The sequence below is a fragment of the Bombus pascuorum genome, chromosome 9 (assembly GCF_905332965.1).
Source record: "Bombus pascuorum chromosome 9, iyBomPasc1.1, whole genome shotgun sequence".
In the NCBI taxonomy this organism is placed as follows: Eukaryota; Metazoa; Arthropoda; class Insecta; order Hymenoptera; family Apidae; genus Bombus; species Bombus pascuorum.
In genome coordinates, this window is record NC_083496.1 from 2,572,230 (window position 1) to 2,593,859 (window position 21,630).

General features: G+C 39.0%; 1 protein-coding gene across 2 annotated transcripts in view; it reads right to left on the reverse strand.

Annotated features, from left to right (window-relative positions):
• Positions 1–247: 247 nt before the first annotated feature.
• The window catches only part of LOC132910277 (heterogeneous nuclear ribonucleoprotein L), a 168,651-nt gene continuing 147,268 nt past the window's right edge, over positions 248–21,630 (reverse strand). For both annotated transcript variants that reach the window (XM_060965835.1, XM_060965836.1), the window contains exons 7-11: positions 14,023–14,115; positions 11,981–12,279; positions 11,382–11,605; positions 10,329–10,588; positions 248–9,937 (exon numbers count right to left, since the gene is read on the reverse strand). In XM_060965835.1, the coding sequence (XP_060821818.1) occupies positions 9,798–9,937; positions 10,329–10,588; positions 11,382–11,605; positions 11,981–12,279; positions 14,023–14,115 (1,016 nt within the window). In that variant the 3' untranslated portion in view covers positions 248–9,797. The remainder of the gene's footprint in view (positions 9,938–10,328; positions 10,589–11,381; positions 11,606–11,980; positions 12,280–14,022; positions 14,116–21,630) is intronic.

A 21,630-nucleotide genomic window follows, 5' to 3' on the forward strand; every position in this document is an offset into this window, starting at 1 on the left:
ATATCTTTATCTTTGTTACTGTTGTCGTCGCGAGAAACACACGTGCGTGTATATCGAATGAATTATTTCTTGCTCGAAACTATGTATATCTATAGTAATATATATGCTGTTTCCTTTGCGTGCGTGGGTGTGTGAGTGTACGCGCGTGCGCGTGTGTATGTGAGTGTTTTAGCTTTCGTTCGTTTCGTATTTTTCTTTAATTGTTTGTTGTTTTCGTTTAATGCTTGTTTGTTTATTATCATTATTATTTTATTTTTTTGGTTCAATCAGCATCTTTCTTTACTTTTTTTCCCATTATTATTTTTAATTTTTCATCTGAACGGTGGTACATTTGATAAGGTGCACAGGGCTGCTAGGCACAGATAATTGACTCGCAAATAACTCTTCAAACAACATTAGAGCGTACGACATACAAGTATTAATATACACATTACATCATTAATTATTATTATTATTTTTTTTTATCCTTTTGTTTTCGTTTAAAGAGTAATCATATATTGGAGTGTGTGTCTGTCTGTCTGTGTCTCCTGTCTCTTCGCCGTTGTGTGAATGTGTCACCTCTTCGTTCGATGTGTGTTTGAATATCTACGATCGCTTCTACGTGTCGTATCTGATGTTTATCTTTCTTAATTTTCTAATGTCTCGAATGAACGTGCGCTGCGACATCACAGACTAATTATGGATGGTTAATGCTCGTATCCCGGGTATCGAGACTTATAAAACAAGGTCGTTTTACAACCACTGTAGATCACCGTAGTTGCGATTTTTCGACATTTTCTCGTTTCGCGATTTCTTTTAACATTGATAAAAGTTGGAAATTATATATATGAAAGAAAGTCGATCACTAAAAGCTTTCAACAACGTTAAAATTTCAACGTACACTAGATTTAGAAATCACGTTTCTAAATAACTTAAAATTCAAACACGTTGACGCTAAAATTTTCCCTGGAAAGTTGCAAAATTGATAATTAATCGATCAAATTAATCAGGAAATTAAACTTAAAATATTCTGATCTGTACACTCGAAGATCGTCAACCTTGAGGAACATGGCGCCATATTTTCCCTCCGTATCGATCCCGAAATCGTGACGATCCACGGGTGTCTCCGCGTGGCGAAACGAAACCTCGTTCAACGAAGAATAGCATTACCTATCCATCTTCGGCTATCTTGACGCAGTGCCTGGTTGTCGTGTTGGTCTTGGTGTATGTTGAATGACGTGCGATGGTGAGTGTTTGGTGAATGTATAATACGTGTACCGATGTCGAGTATTTCGAGTGTGTGATGTTGCTGATGCGTGTACAATCAATGTATAATAATGTATACAGTGTCAACAAATTCTTATTACAATCTAGTTTGTCTTTTGACGCAGCGATGGGAAGACAGAGCATAGAGACCCTTCTTGGCTCAGATGTACAATAACGAGGTGGATTATGTTCTTTTTTTTTCTTCAGTTTGGGAGGAGGAAATGAAAAGGAACGATGAAGAGGGATAGGAGAGGGGAGGGAATGATTTTTTTTCCTTTGATCTTTCTTTTCAAAGGGAGAAAAGGGATAAATTTGGTATGTATAGCCTAAAATTTTCACAGCGTGTATAAACGAGACGCCGAAATAGAGACAAAAAGGGACAAGGGATGAGGGGGAAAGAAACGCGTATCATTGTTGAAAAGGACACGTTTCGAGGGTTAAACGTTTCGAAACATTGATATGGCGTATGGTAGTGCTTTTGGGATACGTAAGATTTTGATATGTGGGGCAGGTATATGTTACTTGGTAATACTTAGAGGGGAAGGAGGGATCGCTAAAAAGGTTACTGCGCTTTGGTTTATTTTGTTTGGCCCAGAGCGGTTTCCGGTGTTGCAGCGAGAAAGAACGCGCGATTGCTTGATGCTTTATGGCACTCGAAGCTGCTTCCATCGAGTATATCCGGAAAGAAACCTCGGGCAACGATGTTTCAAACGTTGTTTACAGCGGCTTAAACAAACACTGGATATCGTAAGAAATAAAGAAAGAAAAAAAAGATACAGAGAGGGAAACGTTTAGGGAACATCATACTCGTGTTTTTTTCTTGCTATTGGAATTCTTCTCAGGCACGCTTCGAGTACTTGCAGGCATCAATGCATCCGATTAATTGCATAAAAATATAATTACTTGAAACGTGGTAAGTCGCGAGATCGGAGCGACCGTTTCGAGACTTATTCGAGATATCGACGTTAGCACAGGTACTTGTTCTTTCTCTTGTTCCTTTATTCTTTTATTCTTTTTCATTTCTGTCGTGGTCGCAAATACGGACGAGTGTCATTTTTCTTTTTGCCCCTTCGCTTTCGTTTTCGATCAGCGATGCAACATTAATATTTGAAAACAGTAAAATGATCGAAAGGATCTCGCGTGGCCGCGTCGCTCGGATATCGCAACGAACGAGAGCAACGAGCCTTCTTGCGAACAAAAGAAATCAAAGCGCACCCGGCAGTAATACCTTTTTTCGCAATACTATTAATCAATAACAATATTAACGATATGTACCTACTCTCCAATCTACCTAACATTACCTAACTACAAACATTAAACCTAACGCTTTTAAACGCAATATCGATCGTCGTAACATTACTTAATTCGTTCCAATTTTCACAAAATTGGAACTATAAATAATAATTAATTAATTATAATAATAATTAATAATAATAATTAATAATAATAATAATAATAATAGTAATAATCATCGTCGTCATCACCATCATCATCGTAATCATCATCGTCGTCGTCGTCGTCGTCGCGATAATACTAATCAATCATAATTACACACTCAATCGTCGATATATAATTGAAATTCTTACGCGAACTGCAAATATATACATACAGATGGGATATGTATTTTCGTGTTTTAAGACTCAAAACCGAACGTGTTTATCTTTTTCTTTCTATCCTTCTTTCATCTCTTATTTTTTCTCACACTCGCACACTCTCTCTCTCTTTCTCTCTCTCTCTCCCTCTGTCGATAATTAATCATCGACACACATGACTTTACTCTCGCTCTCTCCCTCTCTCTCTCTCTCTCTCTCTCGCTTTACAACCTCGTAAATTTCGTATTGTTCTTTTTTTCAATTTTTTTTTCTTCCTTTTTTTTCTCTAAACTTTCGAGTGTATATTTTAATTTTGCTTTATCTCTTATCGTCGGTGTGTGTATGTGTGTATTTGTGTGTATGTTTTACACAGTGCTATTTAGACGCTATCTGAAATACTGTATCGTTACAGACTCTCTACACGCTACAATTATAATTTGATTTTTTTGTACATACAGAAGAATCTCTCTCTGTTCCAACGGGAATATTTATCGTCGGAGGACGAACACACACATGTACGCACGCACACACACAGATATATATATATATATATGTATATGTATATATATATATATTTCTCTTATATTTATAATATACACACACGACCTGGATTCCGGACGACGCGCGCTTTCTCTCCATTTTTGTACACTTTTGTCATTTCCGTGTTCACTCATTCGAAGAAACGAGACGATATCATTTTAACGGCAAATTGCTGCGTGCTACGTGTTTTTTCTTTTTCTGTTTCATTTTTGTCACACGAGCAAGCGTTCACAGACAGAGCGAAGTTATTAAGAAGCTATGTACAAGCCGAGCCGAAAGAATACGATCGCTAACGTTTCACGGCGCGTTCTGCGCAATTGCCTCGTCGTCCGGAACGCGACCGCGGCGCGTCTTTTATATTTTTCGTCGAGCCTCCGAAGAGAAAGATCGAAGAAAAGAACCAAGGACTGGGAAAAATCCTTCGCTCGTGGAAGCTCGTCGTCCTCCGATGGAACAGCACAGCGATCGTTCAGAACTCTGTGTGTGTCTTTAAATTTAACCCTTCCGCCGTCGGTCGATCTAGGCGCAACGTCTTCCAACAGACAAGCAACTACCGCTTTACAAACTGTTGTTTCACCACCTAACACGCTTCGAACGAGATAGCGGTCGCGATTTTTTAGCTTTGTTTAGGTTTTACGGAGGATTCTCCGCGTGTACCTGTATCCGCTTTCTAAAGCACGCACGCTCCGATACACGCTGCTATACACGGCCATTCTGTATTAAAGTTTTTTACACGGATGCCCGGCTCACGATCGTATAACCGGAGGATCGTCGTCGTGTCTAGAATTAGGTGCACACGCGTTCCTACGAGGTACAATTTAGCAGCCATTCGGTCTAATCGATGAAGAATATAACGCACGACGGTGGGAAGAGCTAAATGTAAAGTGCTAATGATAATAATAATAGTAGTAGTAGTAGTAATTGATAGCAGAGTGAATTTTCCGTTCGTCGCGAAACGTATGAAGAGAAGAACAGAAAACAAAACGAAAAAAAAAAATATATAGGGAGACATCACGACGGAATATTACTCTGAAAGATTGTTGCTTGCTTAGTTCTTTGCTTTTGTCCAGTGTTGCACATAGAAATACACAGCACGGGGAAAATGTGTGGTTTCTTTCATTGTTTTTTTTTTTTCGTTTTTTCCCATTTTTTTTTTTTTTTATCAAGTGTTCGTTGTTAAACATGTATACTAGCGTAAAATTTACTTTACCACACACGCTCATCATGTACAGGTAAAGTGTCAGAAAATAAGCGACAGTCTGGCATGCGTGCTTGACCTCTCAAATACAATACGCTTTTTTATATTTTACTTATGTACTGGTTTTTTTCTTTTTTTGCTCCTTAGATTCAACCATTTTTTCATCTGTCTTAATGGGTTTTCACTCTCGCAAAACTGTGTACCTAAAGTACATCACACCGGAGTGGAATTCGCATCAGGAGGGTATCGTTCGGCCGAGCTATTATTCTTTTTCGTCGAAACGAGACGACGTGTCTAACACGCAATTCCTTAAAAGCGAAGGTGCATCCGGTACTTTATGTTTCGCTTTATTTTATTTGTTCCTTCTCAAAGCGTTTCTCGTGTAACTCGGTTCGTTTGAAAGCTTTTAATAACTTTCTATATCGTGAGAGGATAACGTATCGCGCGACCGAAGTTTGAGAAAACGAACAAATGTTATTGATATTTAAAAAAATGTGAAGAAAGGAGGAGGTAGAAAAATTAAGAGAGAGATTAAGAAAGTCGAATAATGATTTTGCATATAGATTCATACTTGAAGAATTACTCTTCAGTTTTTCTTATCGAACAAAGAGAAAATAAAATCGGATCTTACGTTCGATCTAACGACACAAATTTTTCTAATAGTTTGTCACATATCGGCATACGAATTTATGAAACGATACACTCTTGATTTAAATATGCCATTCTCCGCAAATCACATTTAATATGTATATATGTATTATATATATATGCGTGTGTTTGCGTATGTTGTGTGTATAATATATATACATATATCTACAAAATGTTATGATATGATTACAAGTCCTAAATTCTTAAATCTATTTCTTTTTTCCTTTCTCCTCTTTACCTTACGCGTTAGGTCCTGCTCTCTATTTTAAAACAAAAATTCCCAAATATTTTTCATCGTCGGATAAAATAGCGATACGACTGTTTACTCTCTACCATAAAACCTAATTTCTTTGTAATCCTATATGTATATATAATTACACAATAGAAAGAGAGACGAAGAGGAGAGAGAGAGAGAATTATAGTAAAATCGTTAGTATTATTACTGTTTCTATTATTATTCGTAATAATACTAATAGTAGCAATAAAAATAACGATTTTACTATAATTCATAGTAAAAAGTACGATAATGTGATGTAAAAACAACTTTACGGTCCTTCGACACGTGGTCGCTTAAAAAACAAGACGGAAGAGAAAGAAATATAATATCTGCAAATCGTGAAACAGAATATAACATTTATCGTGAACAGGAATCGAAAAACAATAAACGAACGATCACTGTCGTCAACGCAACGATCATCGAGCACATCGTTTTAATTATAGTGCATCTTCTTTGTTAGTTTGCTTAAATTGTTCTTTGTTTTCTCATCTCGTTTTTCGTCATTTTTTAGTTTAGTACCTTTGTCACTCTCTTTTTATCTCTTTCTCTCTTTCACTCTCACTATCTCTCTCTCTCTCTTTCTCTCCCTCACGCACACGCACATTTTCTCTCTCTCTCTCTCTCTCTCTCACTTGCGTCGATATACACCTATACGTATCACTCTACGATTGATAAACAATCTTTTCCATTTTTCCAAATGAGAAACTCTCGTTTAACCTTCTCCATAATTTCTCTAAATTTGCTTTATCATAATCCTTGCCTTGCATTCTTCTTCTCGTTTTTTCTCGACACTCAATAGTCTCGATCCTCGCTTTTGTGTAATGAGCCTCTTAAAACGATGTACAACTTATCCTCTAGTTGTATTGTAACAAATATTGCCTCGAATATAAACACCTTTTTTTTCCTTAATTCCCTTATTTAAGTTTATAATTCTCGTTATTATATATTTTCTTTTTTTTTTCTTTTTTTGTTTGCGTAAGTTAGGTCTCTCTCTCGCGATCAATGGACAAAAACGGCGGCTATCTTCTTTCTTTCTCTCTCTCTCTCTCTCTCGCTCTCTCCCACGCATCCTTTTAAAAAGAGGGGTAAACCAACGCGTTTAGCCCTTTTTCTTCCCCCACTTGTTTGTTTGTATTTTGTTTTATTTCTTATTATCTTACGTTACGTATGGCCGAGTCAAGTCTCTATCATCATTTTTTGTTTTTTATTTTTTTATTTTTTTACATTTATTTAGAGTAATCATTTGGTTCACTTCGAAAAAAACACAACTTATTACCTTTATATGTACTTGTATTATTATTATTATTATTATTTTGCTTTAACCTTACGCTTTTTTTCGCATTTTTTTTATGCACTTTTTTTTGTTTTATTTCTTAAATCGGAGATCTAAAACCTTTCTTATAAAAACGCCCCCCGGCCCGACAAAATATTGCCGTGGGACCACTAATATATATTGTGTGTCGTCGACTTCATTGTATTCATATAAAATTCAATTCACAGTCCGCGATCTGATCAATAGTGTACGAGCGTTTGAAGAGAATATAACCTTCGTTCGTTTGGCTTTCCTCTCTTTCTCTTCCTAGCTTTGTATTTTTTTTTTTTCTGCTTTCTTTTAACATTTTCCTCTTTCTATAGCAGTGCACTGGTATCGAGTCGACGTCGCAACCTGAACACTACAGCTCGGGCGGACTTTCGGTTTCTCGTTCTTTTCTCCTCTGCAATTCCATCCTTATCTCGCGTATCGTCGAGGAAGCAGGAGACATCAACGATTTCCCATTCTTCCGATCGATAAATACGAACGTCTTTCTTTCCATCCTTTCCCCCCCTCCCCCCATCTTTTACTTCCATTTTTCCTTTAATCGTTTTCCTCCTCCAAAAACCGAGACTCGCGAGAAGCTTCCTCGTGCGACACGAAAAGAAGAAGCGACCCGCATTCGAGACGAACCGCGAGCATCCATCTTTCCATGTTTTTCTTTTTTCTTTTCATTTTTTCCACCCTATTTTCCGACCGATCTCCGGCAATACATGCAACCGGATATCGCGAGACCGAAGAATCCGAGATTCTGCGCGCGAAAAGCAAACGCTTTTTCACCGAACTTCGTTTTTTTCTCTTCTTTCTTCCTCTTTTTCCTCTCCCTCTCTATTCGAGCACAATTCCAAGCGTTGTAAATAAAATCTGAACAATGTGAAAACATAAATAGATATTCGTTCGAAGCGCATGTATAGATATCAATATATAATATAGATATATACACGTACAGAGTATATAAAACAACGACAGACAGAGCTATCAGTAATCGGAGAATAGCGAGACTTTCCCGTTTCTTATCCAGTTATTTAGTTGCATAACTTTTTTTTCTTTTTCTTCCTCTCGTTCTTTGCTGTATAGCAAAAGATTCTCGCGAGTCGAATGCAACTGTTTTATTATTATTTATATCTGTTTGTTTGTCTCGTTCGTCGTGACGGAGTAGTGTCAGGTTTTTTCATTCCCCTAGGCGGACCTACTCGTATGAACGATCGATCCAGATCCTCTGAACACTCTCAGATAACAGTATCCTGTGTGTAGTTTCTAATGGTCAATGAGGAACCTCCGATTTATTGGATCCCATGAGAAATGGTCAACGAGGAACACGGTGCACTCGGCTTCGAGATCGTGGAGGTGTCTTTTTCGTTACGCTTGCTTCTTTCGTTTCATTTTTCTTTTTCTTATTTATTCCGGTTAAAATCTGCACGTAAAACTGATATATTGTAGTAGCTCGTCCATGTGCCACAAATTCTGTTTCCTTTTTTCAGAACGGCACACGCGCTACGAAAACGAATAACGTGAAACGAATGACGTGAAACGTCATACACGCTGGATCAACGTAGAAGCGACTGTTGTGTTAATGGTCTGTCTGTTTCGCGTGAAACTGTCGATTTTTCACTTCTTTTTTGTCAATTTTTTCAAATCTTTTCTTCTTTTTTTTTTTATTTTGTTTCGAATGTCTCTTCGAACAACGATAACGAGTAATAGTCGCGAGTACACGACAATTTCTCGACAGTTGCCCACGAAACTTATTGGTCTTGCTTCCCCAGCCCATGATATGTAATCCGTGGCCACCATGGCATACTCCTATTAGACGCAGGGTCTTGCTCATTCTCTCTATATATACAAGTTCAATCCTTCGCGATCCTAGCGTCTAACAGAAGGAAAGAAGCTTCCGCGAAAGCGACGAATCGAATCCTCTGCCGTATTTTTCCAATTGTTTCCTTTGTCCCAAAAAAGGAAAAATCATATTCCTTTGCTTCGTTCAGTTTATCAATGAATTTCAACGACGAGAGGATTCGTCTCGAATTAATACTGACACACACACACACACTGGTAGCACACCGTGGAGAATCGGTGCGCAAACACCGTTCGGGATCTCCGCGCTACGGACTAAGCACGTATACCCGGACCTCGCCAAAGCAACGCAAGGAGGAAAGAAGAAACGAAAGAAGAATAGAGTGGAATCGAAATAAAGTGCATAGAGAAAAGAAACAAAAGGAAACTATAAAGAAAACGAACAAAGAAAAAGGTGTAAAGATTATACAGAGCATAGTGTGTAAATTGATCGAGAGGGGCAGAAAGCAACAGGCAAAAGAAAGATGAACATCGCTGCCTCTCGATGTTTCGCCTTTCTCGACATTTCCATTTATCCAGTTATGCGGACGATCCTCGATGACTTTCGTGCAGCCCACTCGTGCCACGCTCCACCCTGTCGACGACGATGATCTCGCCGACGCCGCGATCATCTTTTCCAGCGAGAAACCTTTTCGAGCCAGATTATCTTAATTTGTTCTCCTCGATTCTCGAGGCCGAGTTCCGTCTCGCTGACCCTCGAACGGAACCGATTCTTCCAGTGACCAGCGTCTGATCTTTGCCAGGTGGTCACCACGCGACGAGTAGGAGAAGAAGAATTGTAGTAGCAGCAGCGCATGAGAAGAATTTATAGGTGAACGAGGTTTCGTTATCGTGGTTGTTGTCTCGTATTGCTACCTCGTCCGGCGAGTAGGCCCGCTGCTTCTCTCATCCGTACGGCCAGAACGTAGGTAACGGAGGCGGTGGCGGCGGTGGCACGGTAGGATATAGAGTCGGGGTGGCGATCAGGACGCAGGTGGGCGGCAAGGGAGGCGGCACGGGCGGCGGTAAAACCGGGGATAGTGTAATCGCTGCGGCTGGGTGCAGGGCCGTGCCCGTCGGGGCACACAACGGGTGCAGGGCGAGAGAGGGACGCTGGCGCTGACGTTGACGCTGCTGGCCCTGGACCTCGCCGTTCTATTCCGAGTCCTGCTGCATTTTGACGTGGCCATTACCGGCGGAATTGCTCGACGTGCTGCCGCTGCTCGGCGGGAAACTCGTTGGTATGGTGCGCGACGACGAGAAGCACAGTTTCATGATGTATGGGAATTTGCCATCTGAAAAACAAACAGTCGAATAGGAATCGATTAGTTTCTTTCTTCTGTTTAATTATATATTACGTATTGTTGTATATTATTTTATTTCGTAAAATTACCATATAGGCGAGAAAAACGAATATAACGCGTGGAATTCCTCTTTGCGGTTACAATGTTAAAGAATGGAATTTGAAAGAGAATTGCGAACGAAGCGTTGCGTTAACGCGATATTCGATCTTAATTGGTTAATATTGGTCGAACAGCGGTTGGTGATTGATCGTTTTTATTAAATTTTACGTGTGATAGAATTGGTGTTTTGTAAAAGGGAATTTAACAGAGTTTCTTCTAAAGAGAATGGGATCTAAATGGGAAAAGCATGTTCTTTTTTAAAGCTGTTCGTGTATGTACTTACTGCTGTTTTCTAGCGCTGTGTGATTGCATTCCATGATGGCAGCTACCGCGATTCCTACGCTGCTGAACTCGATAAGGCCGGACGACGATCGTTCCGATTTAAGGGGGAACAGTTTTACTGTCGTTGGAGCCTCGATACCGCGTTCGACGAACACACGATGCACGGTTTCCTCGGTTAAATCTGGGGGTGTGTTGAAAAAATGGACTATCTTCGACGGTGGTTGTATTCTATTCTTATTGGCCATTGCTGGATTTAGGAACCTGGAATCAAAAACAAAAAGAAAAACGCACGTCTAGTTGTTAATTCAACGTTAGCCTCGTTGCGATATTATATTTAATAAATTTATGAGTTTCATCAACTGCGATTAGAGCAGAGTAATTAAACATCTGTCGTACTTAAACATCGTTTGCCTGTTTATTACAACGAACGATTATTAGCCATGGAAACGACAGTATCGTGTAACACAATGGATCAGATGAATCGAAAGCAATTTCCACTAAATTCTAGTATTTTAAAACGGGATACTCGCAATTAATATTCCCAGCGGCAGTTTTACAATCAACGAAACATGCTAGGCCCCGAAACACGTACATTTCAATATCAGCCGTCGCAATTAAGCTCTCATCGAATAAATATTAAACGTATCGGAGAAGAGGAGCTTCGAATCTCCGGAAGTAGGAGCGCCGTTAATTGCACTGCACCGCTGTTCCGTTCCATAGGAAACATGTTCGTTGCGCAAAATGTTCGTCCAATTCCTCTAACTGCTATAGAATCGAGAATCTCTCGTTAACGTTCATTCATCGTCGCGACAAGACTCTAGATTGATTTGAATCGTGGTAGGTTCTTTAGAGAATCGACGACCACTTTTGAGAAATATTTGCTCAACGGACAAACAAGTCTGCCTAGTGATTTTTCCTCGAATAAAAAAGACCGAGTAATCGTCGGTTGAGAAAAATCGATGGAAAGATAACATCAAGAATAAGAGAAGAGGAGACTGTGAAGAGAAGGAATGTGGTTCAGAGTATTGCGGAAGATGCGATGGTTTAACTGTACCTGTTATTCTTGCTTCCTGTGAAATCTTTGAAGCTCGCTGTCTTGTCAGGCAAAATGTAGGGGTTAGTGACGTCTGAAAGAAAAGCCTGCTTCGAGAAGCCAAGCTGCAGCCTTCCATCTGTACCGATCGTCACGTTGTTTAGATTCTGTAAACAACGTTCCACTGCTATGTTGTCGCCCATCTGGATCATGGCGCAACCTTCTTTCGTCTTCAAGAACTTCACCTGTTACGAAATCAAGAGCATATTTTTGTTCAAGCTTCTTCCACGGTCTGTATTTCTTGGATTTTACAATCCAAATCACCGTTTTTAAAAAAATTTACTCGTTCTACAGCTCTAAATATTCTACCAAAGACAATTTAACGTCAATAGAAATTTTTCCCAAACGAGGAAGACGTTCCAATTCAAATCTAATTGTCTACGATACCGATGACCAAAGAATTTATTCTAGTTGCTACCAATACGATACGAAGCATATTTTTCTCCGCTTACAAATCCCAAAACCGTCCCTTTTTCGATCGCTATCAACGAAATTGAGCCGATATCGTCGTCTAACGACGAAAAACATTATGGTGAGTTAACACGAAAGCCGGATCGTACCTTCGTTACATTTCCGTAGAGGCAGAACAAGTTGAATAGCTTGTCCGTGTTGACTTTATCCGGCTGAAGTCCGTAAACCATCATGACGGAACCTTGAGTGCTGGATGGCGGCGTCTGTCCCAAGGTGGGCACGTAACCGGGCCGAGGTGGCGTAGGATGTAGAGGTTCCCGACCGCTAAAATCACTCTTAATACCGTAACGCTCAACATAGGGCTCCGGATACGTTGCTGGTCCATTGAAATTCTCCTCGTAACGATCATGACCAGCACCCGGGGGGAAAGTTACCTGTGGCGTGGATCCTACGAACAAAAGCAGCGGGGGGGAAGAGGAGAGGATATTTGATTGTCCTTTGTTTCTGCACTGGATGATTTCATTTCGCGTGTATTATACGCGGTGTGTCGCGGTTCGTGTGCTCGCGCGTTCGCTCTCACGTGTTCCGCGTTCAACGGTACGCTAATTATGGAAATCGAGCGACTGTTGCGTCCCTATTAATCACGCGGCAAGAGGAAATATTAATCGTTCCCGTTGAATGCTCGTTTAACGCGTCGACGATCAAATGAACGAGGGAAACCGACCTTTTTACGCCGCGTTGCATCGCTTCGACTGTTTAAGCTGGTCTTCGCGGTGAGAATTTGGGACAATTTTGTTAGAATTAGAACATTCCATACGATCATAATTTAATCACCGGACTGTGGATGTTTATGCGTTTGTGGAAGTCGAAGGTGCGCAGCAGATACACAGAATGCATACGATATGCAAAAAGGTATAAAATATTGAAAGATGGGAGAGAAAGGGATAAGAATACGTATCTGTGAGATTTTATTCTTTCACCTAAGAAGTTTCGGAATAGTTATACATACATGGAAAAGTCGGACGAATACGTCCGGTTTATCTCTTTCGTTGTGTTCGTAAAATTATAGATTTACATAAACATCTGCAGTCTAGTAATTACAAAATGTGTATTATTATAGAATACTGTAGAAATATAATTGTATATACTGGTCAAATGAATTAGAGAGTCGCTGTTATAAACAATCAAACAAAAACAAAGATAAACTCACATACTATTCGTATGATATTTTAATAAAAGCTGACTTTAATACGATCATCGAAGGAAGAACATAAAATCAAAATCCTCCACTTATTTTGGAGTATGGTTCGACATCGAATTTCATATCACATTTACTCGAGGTTTCGCTCGAACATTTCGATTCGATTTTAAACATGATTCGATAGACGAGCAATGTGAGTAGGGTAGTCGATTTTCGCTGGTAGATTTAGAGCCATTGAACACGAGGTTCCTTCGTTATCGAAAGTTCTCGTATTGGCCGCCATTCTTCGAGCGAACTTCGCGATTCCTGAGATTGGGTTTTGTTCGCGGTTATGATTCCTTTCGCTCGATCGCGACATAACTCGGCTACAATGACATCATCGATTTTCTGTCAAAATTCCTGCGGTCTCTGTCACGAATGGCGGTAATAATTTTCGCGAAAACCATAACGGAAACACGTCCATCTGCCATCGATGACACGAATTATGTAATTTGCACCATTCGAATGCATCGCACTTTCACATTTCGCTATAAAACAATCTACGCCAATGAGAAAGAAAAGAAAAAAGGAATCGACGAGTTTCGTTTCAAATTGCTTTTTATCTGGTTCTTGCATCGCTGTACTTTCGATTCGCGAAAAACACAATAAAAATCGCTACAAATGACGAAACTTTCAACGCGCTTCCGTCGACCTTTGGAAAAATAACCATTACGACACATTTTTCTGGCCTAATAATTCCGATAACGAACTATTCACCAATTGCTATTCGTTCCCTAGTAAAATGAAAATTACAGTTGGAAAAGTTCTGCCAGGATTACTACTATACCAATTATACGAAGTCAGCGTTTTCGCGCGCCACCGGATGAAAAAGTATCGAACGTAGCCGGCCTCGTTCGATGGCCCATCCGTTTTCTCAATTAGTTCGCTTAATTTGACTATCAAAGAGAGAAACGAAGAGAGGAGGCGTATAGGGGGATGAGATATACTTACCGTATGGTTGGGGCGCGGCGCCGTATCTGGGTTCCGCCAAAAGGGGAGCCGGCCTTCCATTTCCTGTCGCGTCGTTTTTGTGTGCGCTCGATCCTGTAACAAAAAAGAATTCTCAATTAGTTATACATACTCCCATTTTTTTCCGGCCGATAAAAAGCAAAACCTTTTCCTAATCGATCGAACCGGATGGTTAGATACAGCTCCGTTTATAAATGTTAACACTGACCAAGGGTAGGACAAATGCGACATTAAAAATGGGACTTTGATTCTCGCGTTCCAAAGTACCAATTTTGAAAAATATCGGTGTCTCTCACGCTCTCCACGATTTATAACGCTGCGACGATCGTAGTTAGTTATAATAATGATATAAATGAATATAAATATTAATTTGTAACGATTAAGCTATTCGTTTATATTATCTGAGCTAACAATTTACAAAATTCAAGCCATTAGTTTATGTCATTTAGACAATTAATTTATAACCACTTAATATTGATTTATTTTTAATTTTTAACAGTTATGCCATTAACAATACTATTAATTTTTAACAAATATAACTCTGATTTAAAACAACTGTACCGTCAATTCGTACTAATTAAATTAGTCATCTGTTTCTTTTCGTCTAATATTAACTAAGTCTTTGAAATCCTTCAAACGATATTTCATTTCTATTTCATATTATATTTTAATTTTAAATTATAAATTTATATTTTACTACTTCAAACGAAATCATTGCCGATACAATGTGTAGCTATTGAGTGAATATGGATAGAATCAAACCGTGTTCGTAGATTTGAGAAAGCAAATGCAATCAAATCAACGAGATTTAGTCATCCAACCTTGCGTGCTATCATCGATAAGTCGAATGGTTTGGTACTATTGGTGATGAGTTCGCTGTTCAAATATGACTATTTGCGTTCACATACGAGTATAACTCCCACGAGTTTTACCGCACACTTCACTAAATAATAATTTTCAATATATTGCTATTGAAAGACATTTCAAAGGTATCTTTTTCTCTACCCTCACGTATAAACCCGACAGAGCCATTTTTTAATTTTATCTTTGTCTTACTGAATTTCACATCCTTGTCATAATTTATAGCATAAACTTCGGTTTCCGAAACATAATTATTAATTAAATTATTTGACAATCAAATATAACGCGTTAAATATCCTTAACAAATTTCTACATGCTGTATCTCATTCCCTTTAATAAATTACATATTAATTATAATTAATAATAATAAAATATAATACTGCGCCCGAAAAATAGGTGCGTATTTTACGAATAGATAATACTAATTTGCACGCTATATTTCGATAATGATATTTAATCTCGCGCGAATATATGTAGAGTGATATTACAACTCTCAATACCTTCAAATGGAAAATTAAGAAATTTCGCTGAAGGTTTAAGAACCTTTTACGTGATCCATTCAATTCCTCCTCTCCAATTATGCGTTAAATTAAAACAAACAAAGTCTGTTATAACGTAGAATAGATATTTTATCGATAAATAGAATTACTAATTTACGATACATAATGGGATCCGAGCGTAGTCATCTCCCCGTGGTGGATCCTGGTAATTGGTATCGTTTTCCAAATATTAATATTTCGACATACTATTGTAGATATTAAAGAACTAATAGAATATTAATTTCAATGCTAGTAATAAATTACTATTCGTAATACGATACACGTATTAACATTTCCGAGTATTACTATTTGAGAAACGATATCAAACTAACAACTACTTTAATATAGTTCACTGCAGATCATCCAAAATTCTTTCCGGAGTCTTTTGGTCGACTAAATTGATCGGTACATCTCAGATTTATTTAATTAATTTCAATAATCTTCGCAATGATCCGTGTAATCGTTGTGCGGGAAAGTCGACGTTACGTGGCGTATGCTTACTTTTAAATTTATAAAAATTCGTGTAAACGTTTTCTTGGAGATACACGACGATGATACATGATGTTTCTAAGTTTTAGGTTTAAGTCTTACTTTCAACTCCGAGCTGAGACAACCAACGTTAGTAAAACAGGGACAAACAACGTTAGTAAATTGTTTGCATCCGTCGGGAACGTCGCGTCGTGCAACGTCATAGACTAAGTCTATTATGCGCGCTTTTGTACTTTGAAGGAAAGCTTGAAAGTTACTTCGTCTAATTCTTTTAAATATTAAACTTCTAAACAGATTTAACAATGTGTTTAGAGTATCAGTTTCGTTTTAATTTAAAGTTTCTGATACGAAAGGCTACCAATAGGGCTGCGATATAATGTACCCTAAATTAGTATCTATCTTTAGCGTAGCTTTGCTGAGACGTAGGTTGAGTTAATTTTGAGCCTGATAGTTTGGCAGTGAGGAACAGCGATCATGCTTTAAATGTTTAAGTTGATCGGTTTGGTTTCTCAGAGGAACGATTAGTAATTCATTATATTATTCTAAGATTCTCATAAATAATTTTCACAATTTGTCGTCATATCTCTTAGATCGTTACGTTATACAAAACACAAAATTCTAGCCAATTAATCGTTTGCTCGACAATTTGGATCGACAATGATGTTCCGTACAAAGCCAGCAGGTGTTCTTATAATTGTGAGCTGGTCTGTACGTCTCCATTTCTTTCTTTATTTTTTTGTTTCATTCTCAAAGGGTAGTGTCGCGCAACAATTGGAAAATTCATTTATTCGAGACATCGAGGATTCCCTGGTGCATCGGTGCGATCTGATTCTCCAGCGAAATTGCACGAAATTGAATCTACGGTCGAGTCTTCTCGACCGGAACGCGGCATCGAATGAATCTTGAATAAGTTATCGAAGCTAACAGACAGACGACCCGTTTCTACGTAACGCGCTTCGGGTTAATCAATTTCCTCGGCGATTCCCTTTTGGAGATGTCAGGTCATCAGAAATTCGCGAAACAAGGAACTAGTTGTGTAATACTGAAATCTGCCACTGTCAACTTCAGTTCCCAAGAACTCGTTGCGACCGGTTTCAAATTGGATAGTCAAAGATCCTGGAGATCCTCTCGCAGTCCCAGAGACAGGCAAGATTTTGACAGTTCCAGGGCGGCTTCTAGCAGAATTCGAACGTTACAGCAACAACAGTGGTCTCCGGGGATTAGGAAGAATCCATGGTCGCAAAGGATCAGAATGAAACTCTGATTCCTGAAGGTTAACTTTACCAAAAATTGCAAGAAACTCGTGGTCCACTGGGGTTTAAAGGGAATTGTAGTCCCCGGGGACAAAGTTGCAACGGTGGTTTCTGCTGGTTAGAATGTCCCCAAAGGATTTCAATTTCCTTCATCGTGACGGAGAACGTGCTCCGTTAAATCTCAAATTTCTTACGGCAGAGAAACCCTTCGATCGGTTAAAATCGCAGACCGATATAAAAGACGAAGAGAGTGCAAATCTTACGTATAAGTAATATGAACTTAATACTACAAAGATTCGTATTACGCTCGTGCGATAGATTCATTCGTATTACAAACATATCGACAAATAACAGTTTCACTGCTCGTAGGAAAATCAATTATTAATAAGTTGTCTTTTATCTTCTTTATTTAGAGTTTCTAAGATTCTGAACAAATAAACACCAACGCTAGAATTGCCAATTTTTAACATACACCTAAGTATATTTTCACAATTAATTAGCATCGAAGATTAAATATGTACAATCATATTTCTGTTTCGTTAAGAGCAAAGATTAATATTATCACTTGTGTATTTATAGCCATTACATCTGGTCCGATAGTGCTAACGTTAAAAGATTACAAATATTTTCACAATTTCTTTCGTTCTCCAACATGCCGCCATTTCCGGACTCTGTCCAAGGGTAGAGCCCTCGCACGTGAACTTGTTTTCTCTCGATCCGTTGTCATCTGTCGTCTCGGGATACGATCTCACGGCCTCTTCGCCGAAACCAAACGTATACAATTGGTCGGTCTATATTAAACCGCATTACGTGCACAGTTTGGACACGTGGGTGTGAGACGGGACAGCAGTGGCGATGTACACGGTAGCTGTATCGAGGGGATAGCAACGGCAGTCTGCCGTAACTTATATTGATTTCGAATATTCGATATCGTGTGCCGACACTCGACGCACCGATGCGCGCCCCGTTGAGGACGATGCATCTTCATTCGGAAAAGAGACCCTCCACCGCGAGGCGTTCTGTCGCACAAATTTCACTGGTCCCCGGATGGAAAGAAGCTTCCGGTCGTTAAACCGCCATCGCACCCCGTGTTTTCTTTTAATTTTTTCTCTTCCTCTATGATTTTTTCCTCCACTACGTGAATTTGAATGTGATATTTCGTTGACATTCGGTTCTATTGGTACGAGATGACACAGATGTTGAAATAAATGTCGTTTCTATTCTGCGATATGCATCTATGCATTGAAATAAGACGAGTCGGCGAATAATTGCTTTATTCAGATTTTACTATGAGTAAATTTGATTGAGATCTAACGAATAAAATAAAATTTGAATAAGGATAGAATGAAATGATTTTCATAATAATAATAGTGATTATTGTTAAGGTTATTCGATGTATGTGGAATTAAAGAAACGCGTGGGTAAATTGCAAGGTATTGTAAGTATATATATATATTGTGAATATTAAAGTACAAAGTGTGGAATACAATGCAAGCTGGTCCAGATCCGCACGCTAGCAATGTTACCCTGAGACTAAAAGAACCCTGAAGCCAACGCCGCACGTGTACCGCTTATGGTTTGTCATCGACGCATTCTTTCGTCTATGCGCTATCGATGATCTTAGCGCTTGAGAAAACCGAAGACCAGATGTAGAGTTTTCCTAGAAGTGGCGATCACTTCAACAATTATAATACTAGTTTGTAGAGAAATAAGAAAGGGAACGATGTATCAGAAAGAAGAGAAGTATCTATGTACAACAGTAAAAGGAATAAAGTGTGGAGGAGGAACGGTTTGCTGTTGAATCAAAGTCACTTGACTGGCTGCTCGAAGACATCTATCTTATGTACTTGCAGATGCCAAGTAGGCATCTAGAAGATCACTGTATGGTTTATAACGTAGTTACTTATAGCGTTAACCTACCGCAGCAGACGTTTTAGTGGAATTTATGCTCGGATATACTTTCCTTCGTAATTTTCTTTTCTCGCGAGATTTGTATTTTTCACGCGTGTATCGTCTGCAAAACTAAAGCCTTCGTAATCCTACGTTACGATTACCTCACATTTCCACCATTTACATAGAACGCTACAGACAAAATTTAAGGAACCATACACACTGCACGTGCATCCTTCACCACCGGGAGAATTTAACTCACGTTCACCCCCAACCAAGACTTTTGCAAACTCCAAGTAGCAAGCACAGTGAATAAGCGATCATAAATTCTGTTCTCGATAAATTCGGTCACGATAAATTACATAACTGGTCGAGGAATTACACAACTAAGCAGTCCGATTATCAACTCGAGAAAACAAACTATTACCTGCTGAGCAAATAATCGGTCCGTGACGTCAGTTTCAGGCTATTTCGAACGTTGCTCGTCTACACCGGAAGTGGTGAACGAGGTAGAAGATCGCGGAGGGTATTGATATTTAGTAGCATTAATAGGAAACCTACGTTAATGTTATATTATATTCGGTAGACGAATCCGTAATTTTTCATAGAAAAATGTACAATGTACAAAATGTGTACAAATAAAAATTTGCTTGTAAATAAACGATTCGATCCGATGTTTCGTTCTGACCTTCTTCGTTCGTTAATGGAATTCTATACACTAATCGTTCATAGTTTTAGATCAATATCGATGAATATACTTTAATCTATAATTTTTATAGATCACGCTCGTCCATCTACATTTTACGAATCTCTGCGAGGAAACTTTCTATCGTCGGTTCATAGGGATAAAGATTCTCTTCTTCATCTCCTGCATCAGAACTCGTCTTCCGAACGATCGACTTTCCCGATTTAAGGATGTTATTACCTGCTGGCCCCGGCGTACGTTACACGAATTCCGCGTGGCGCGATGGCGTATCGATTTGTCCTTTCCGCCGAGAAGTTTCAGGAACGCGTCATGGTTACCGACGATAATTTTCGAGAGTCCATGAAAGTTGTCACGCGTGCAGTTGCCTCTCCGAAGCTCGAATAAATCGACGCGTACGACCGATAAAAAAAAGAAGAAAAGAAAAAGGGAAAAAAAGAGAAAGGAGAAAAGAAAAGGAAAATAACTGAAGATACATGTTTTGGATAATTTACGAGTTTCGAGGGTTAAGTTCATTAATGACGAAGAGGTGACGTCTTAACCTTATTTGCACGTCGGCTGCTCGACGGAGGATTGAAAATAGAGTGAAGTTACTCGACGAAGTTCGAGTGATCCGACAACTTTGATGGATGATTTTATGAAAGCCGAGAATGTTGTAGAACTTTTAAAACCGATCGTTACGTAAGTAATATAGGGATTATCCGTAGATAAGTTGCGATACTCTTTAGATCAAAGAATGAGAATGTTGGGTTTTTAGAATATTCATTAAATATTTCTCAACAAAGAAAGCATTTCATTAGAAAATTCGATATTACTTTTTCCATCAAAACGGATATTTTCTTGGATGACACATCGTAGATAAAGGGAGGAATTTCGTGAAAATGTCGGCTGCTGAAATTCTACGTCAGAGAGGCAGGCATATTTTAATAACGGAGCTACAGAAACATCGGAGGAAAATTTAGGCGAGCTCCGGCTATGGTACATTCGGGTCATGTAGAGGCCCTTACAAGTCCATGAAACTCGATATTGGCACTTGTAGGTCTCGCAGAGGGCCTTGAAGATTGCGATTTTGGATATCGTGTCCGACGGACAAACGTTCCCGCTATTGCCTCGATCGACGAGCCATCCTTTCGCGTTCTCTCTTCAATTACGTTCGTGTTATCGTTGCACTAGATTTTCAAATGTGCTTTCAAACGTTTTAGCTTTCTCGCGTTACTCATTCCGCGCAAAACATGTACTAAATACCATAGACCTTAACTTATTATTATATCCCACACGTATTCCGAAAGTGTCACGATACAAAATAAGTCGATTTATATTGAGAAAACATAAAAAGTATCAAGGGGTGATGCGAAGAGTTGAGACTGGAAAATTTCGAAAATAATATTTGACTATGGTTTTCTACGGTCTATTCTTGTTGTCGACGTTATATGTTTAGCAAATAATTGTTTTGTGCTTGCCAATAGTTTTTCGCTTCTCCTAAAATATTTATCCGAGTTGCACGACACTCTGAACGTACATGCGCGATGTAATAATTATTTTACGAGTTTAGCGTTTGATACCGAAAATTAACCCGTTACAAATTGGTTAATTTTGTTTAATTGTTTCGCTAAGAGGTCTGGAGACAAAGGAGTTGTCAGGGAGCACGACATCGATCTACATAAACGTCACTGCTCCACGTGATTCTAGCATCCACCATGAGACTAACGATCCATTACTCTCCATAACGTGGCTTGAAACTTTATAAATTGCCCTACGCAGGCCCTTCGGAGACCATTAAAATCGGATATTGGAACCGATGGCTCCTCAGGTAGGTTAACGAAATTCTGGCATACGCCGGCGACGACTACGTTAC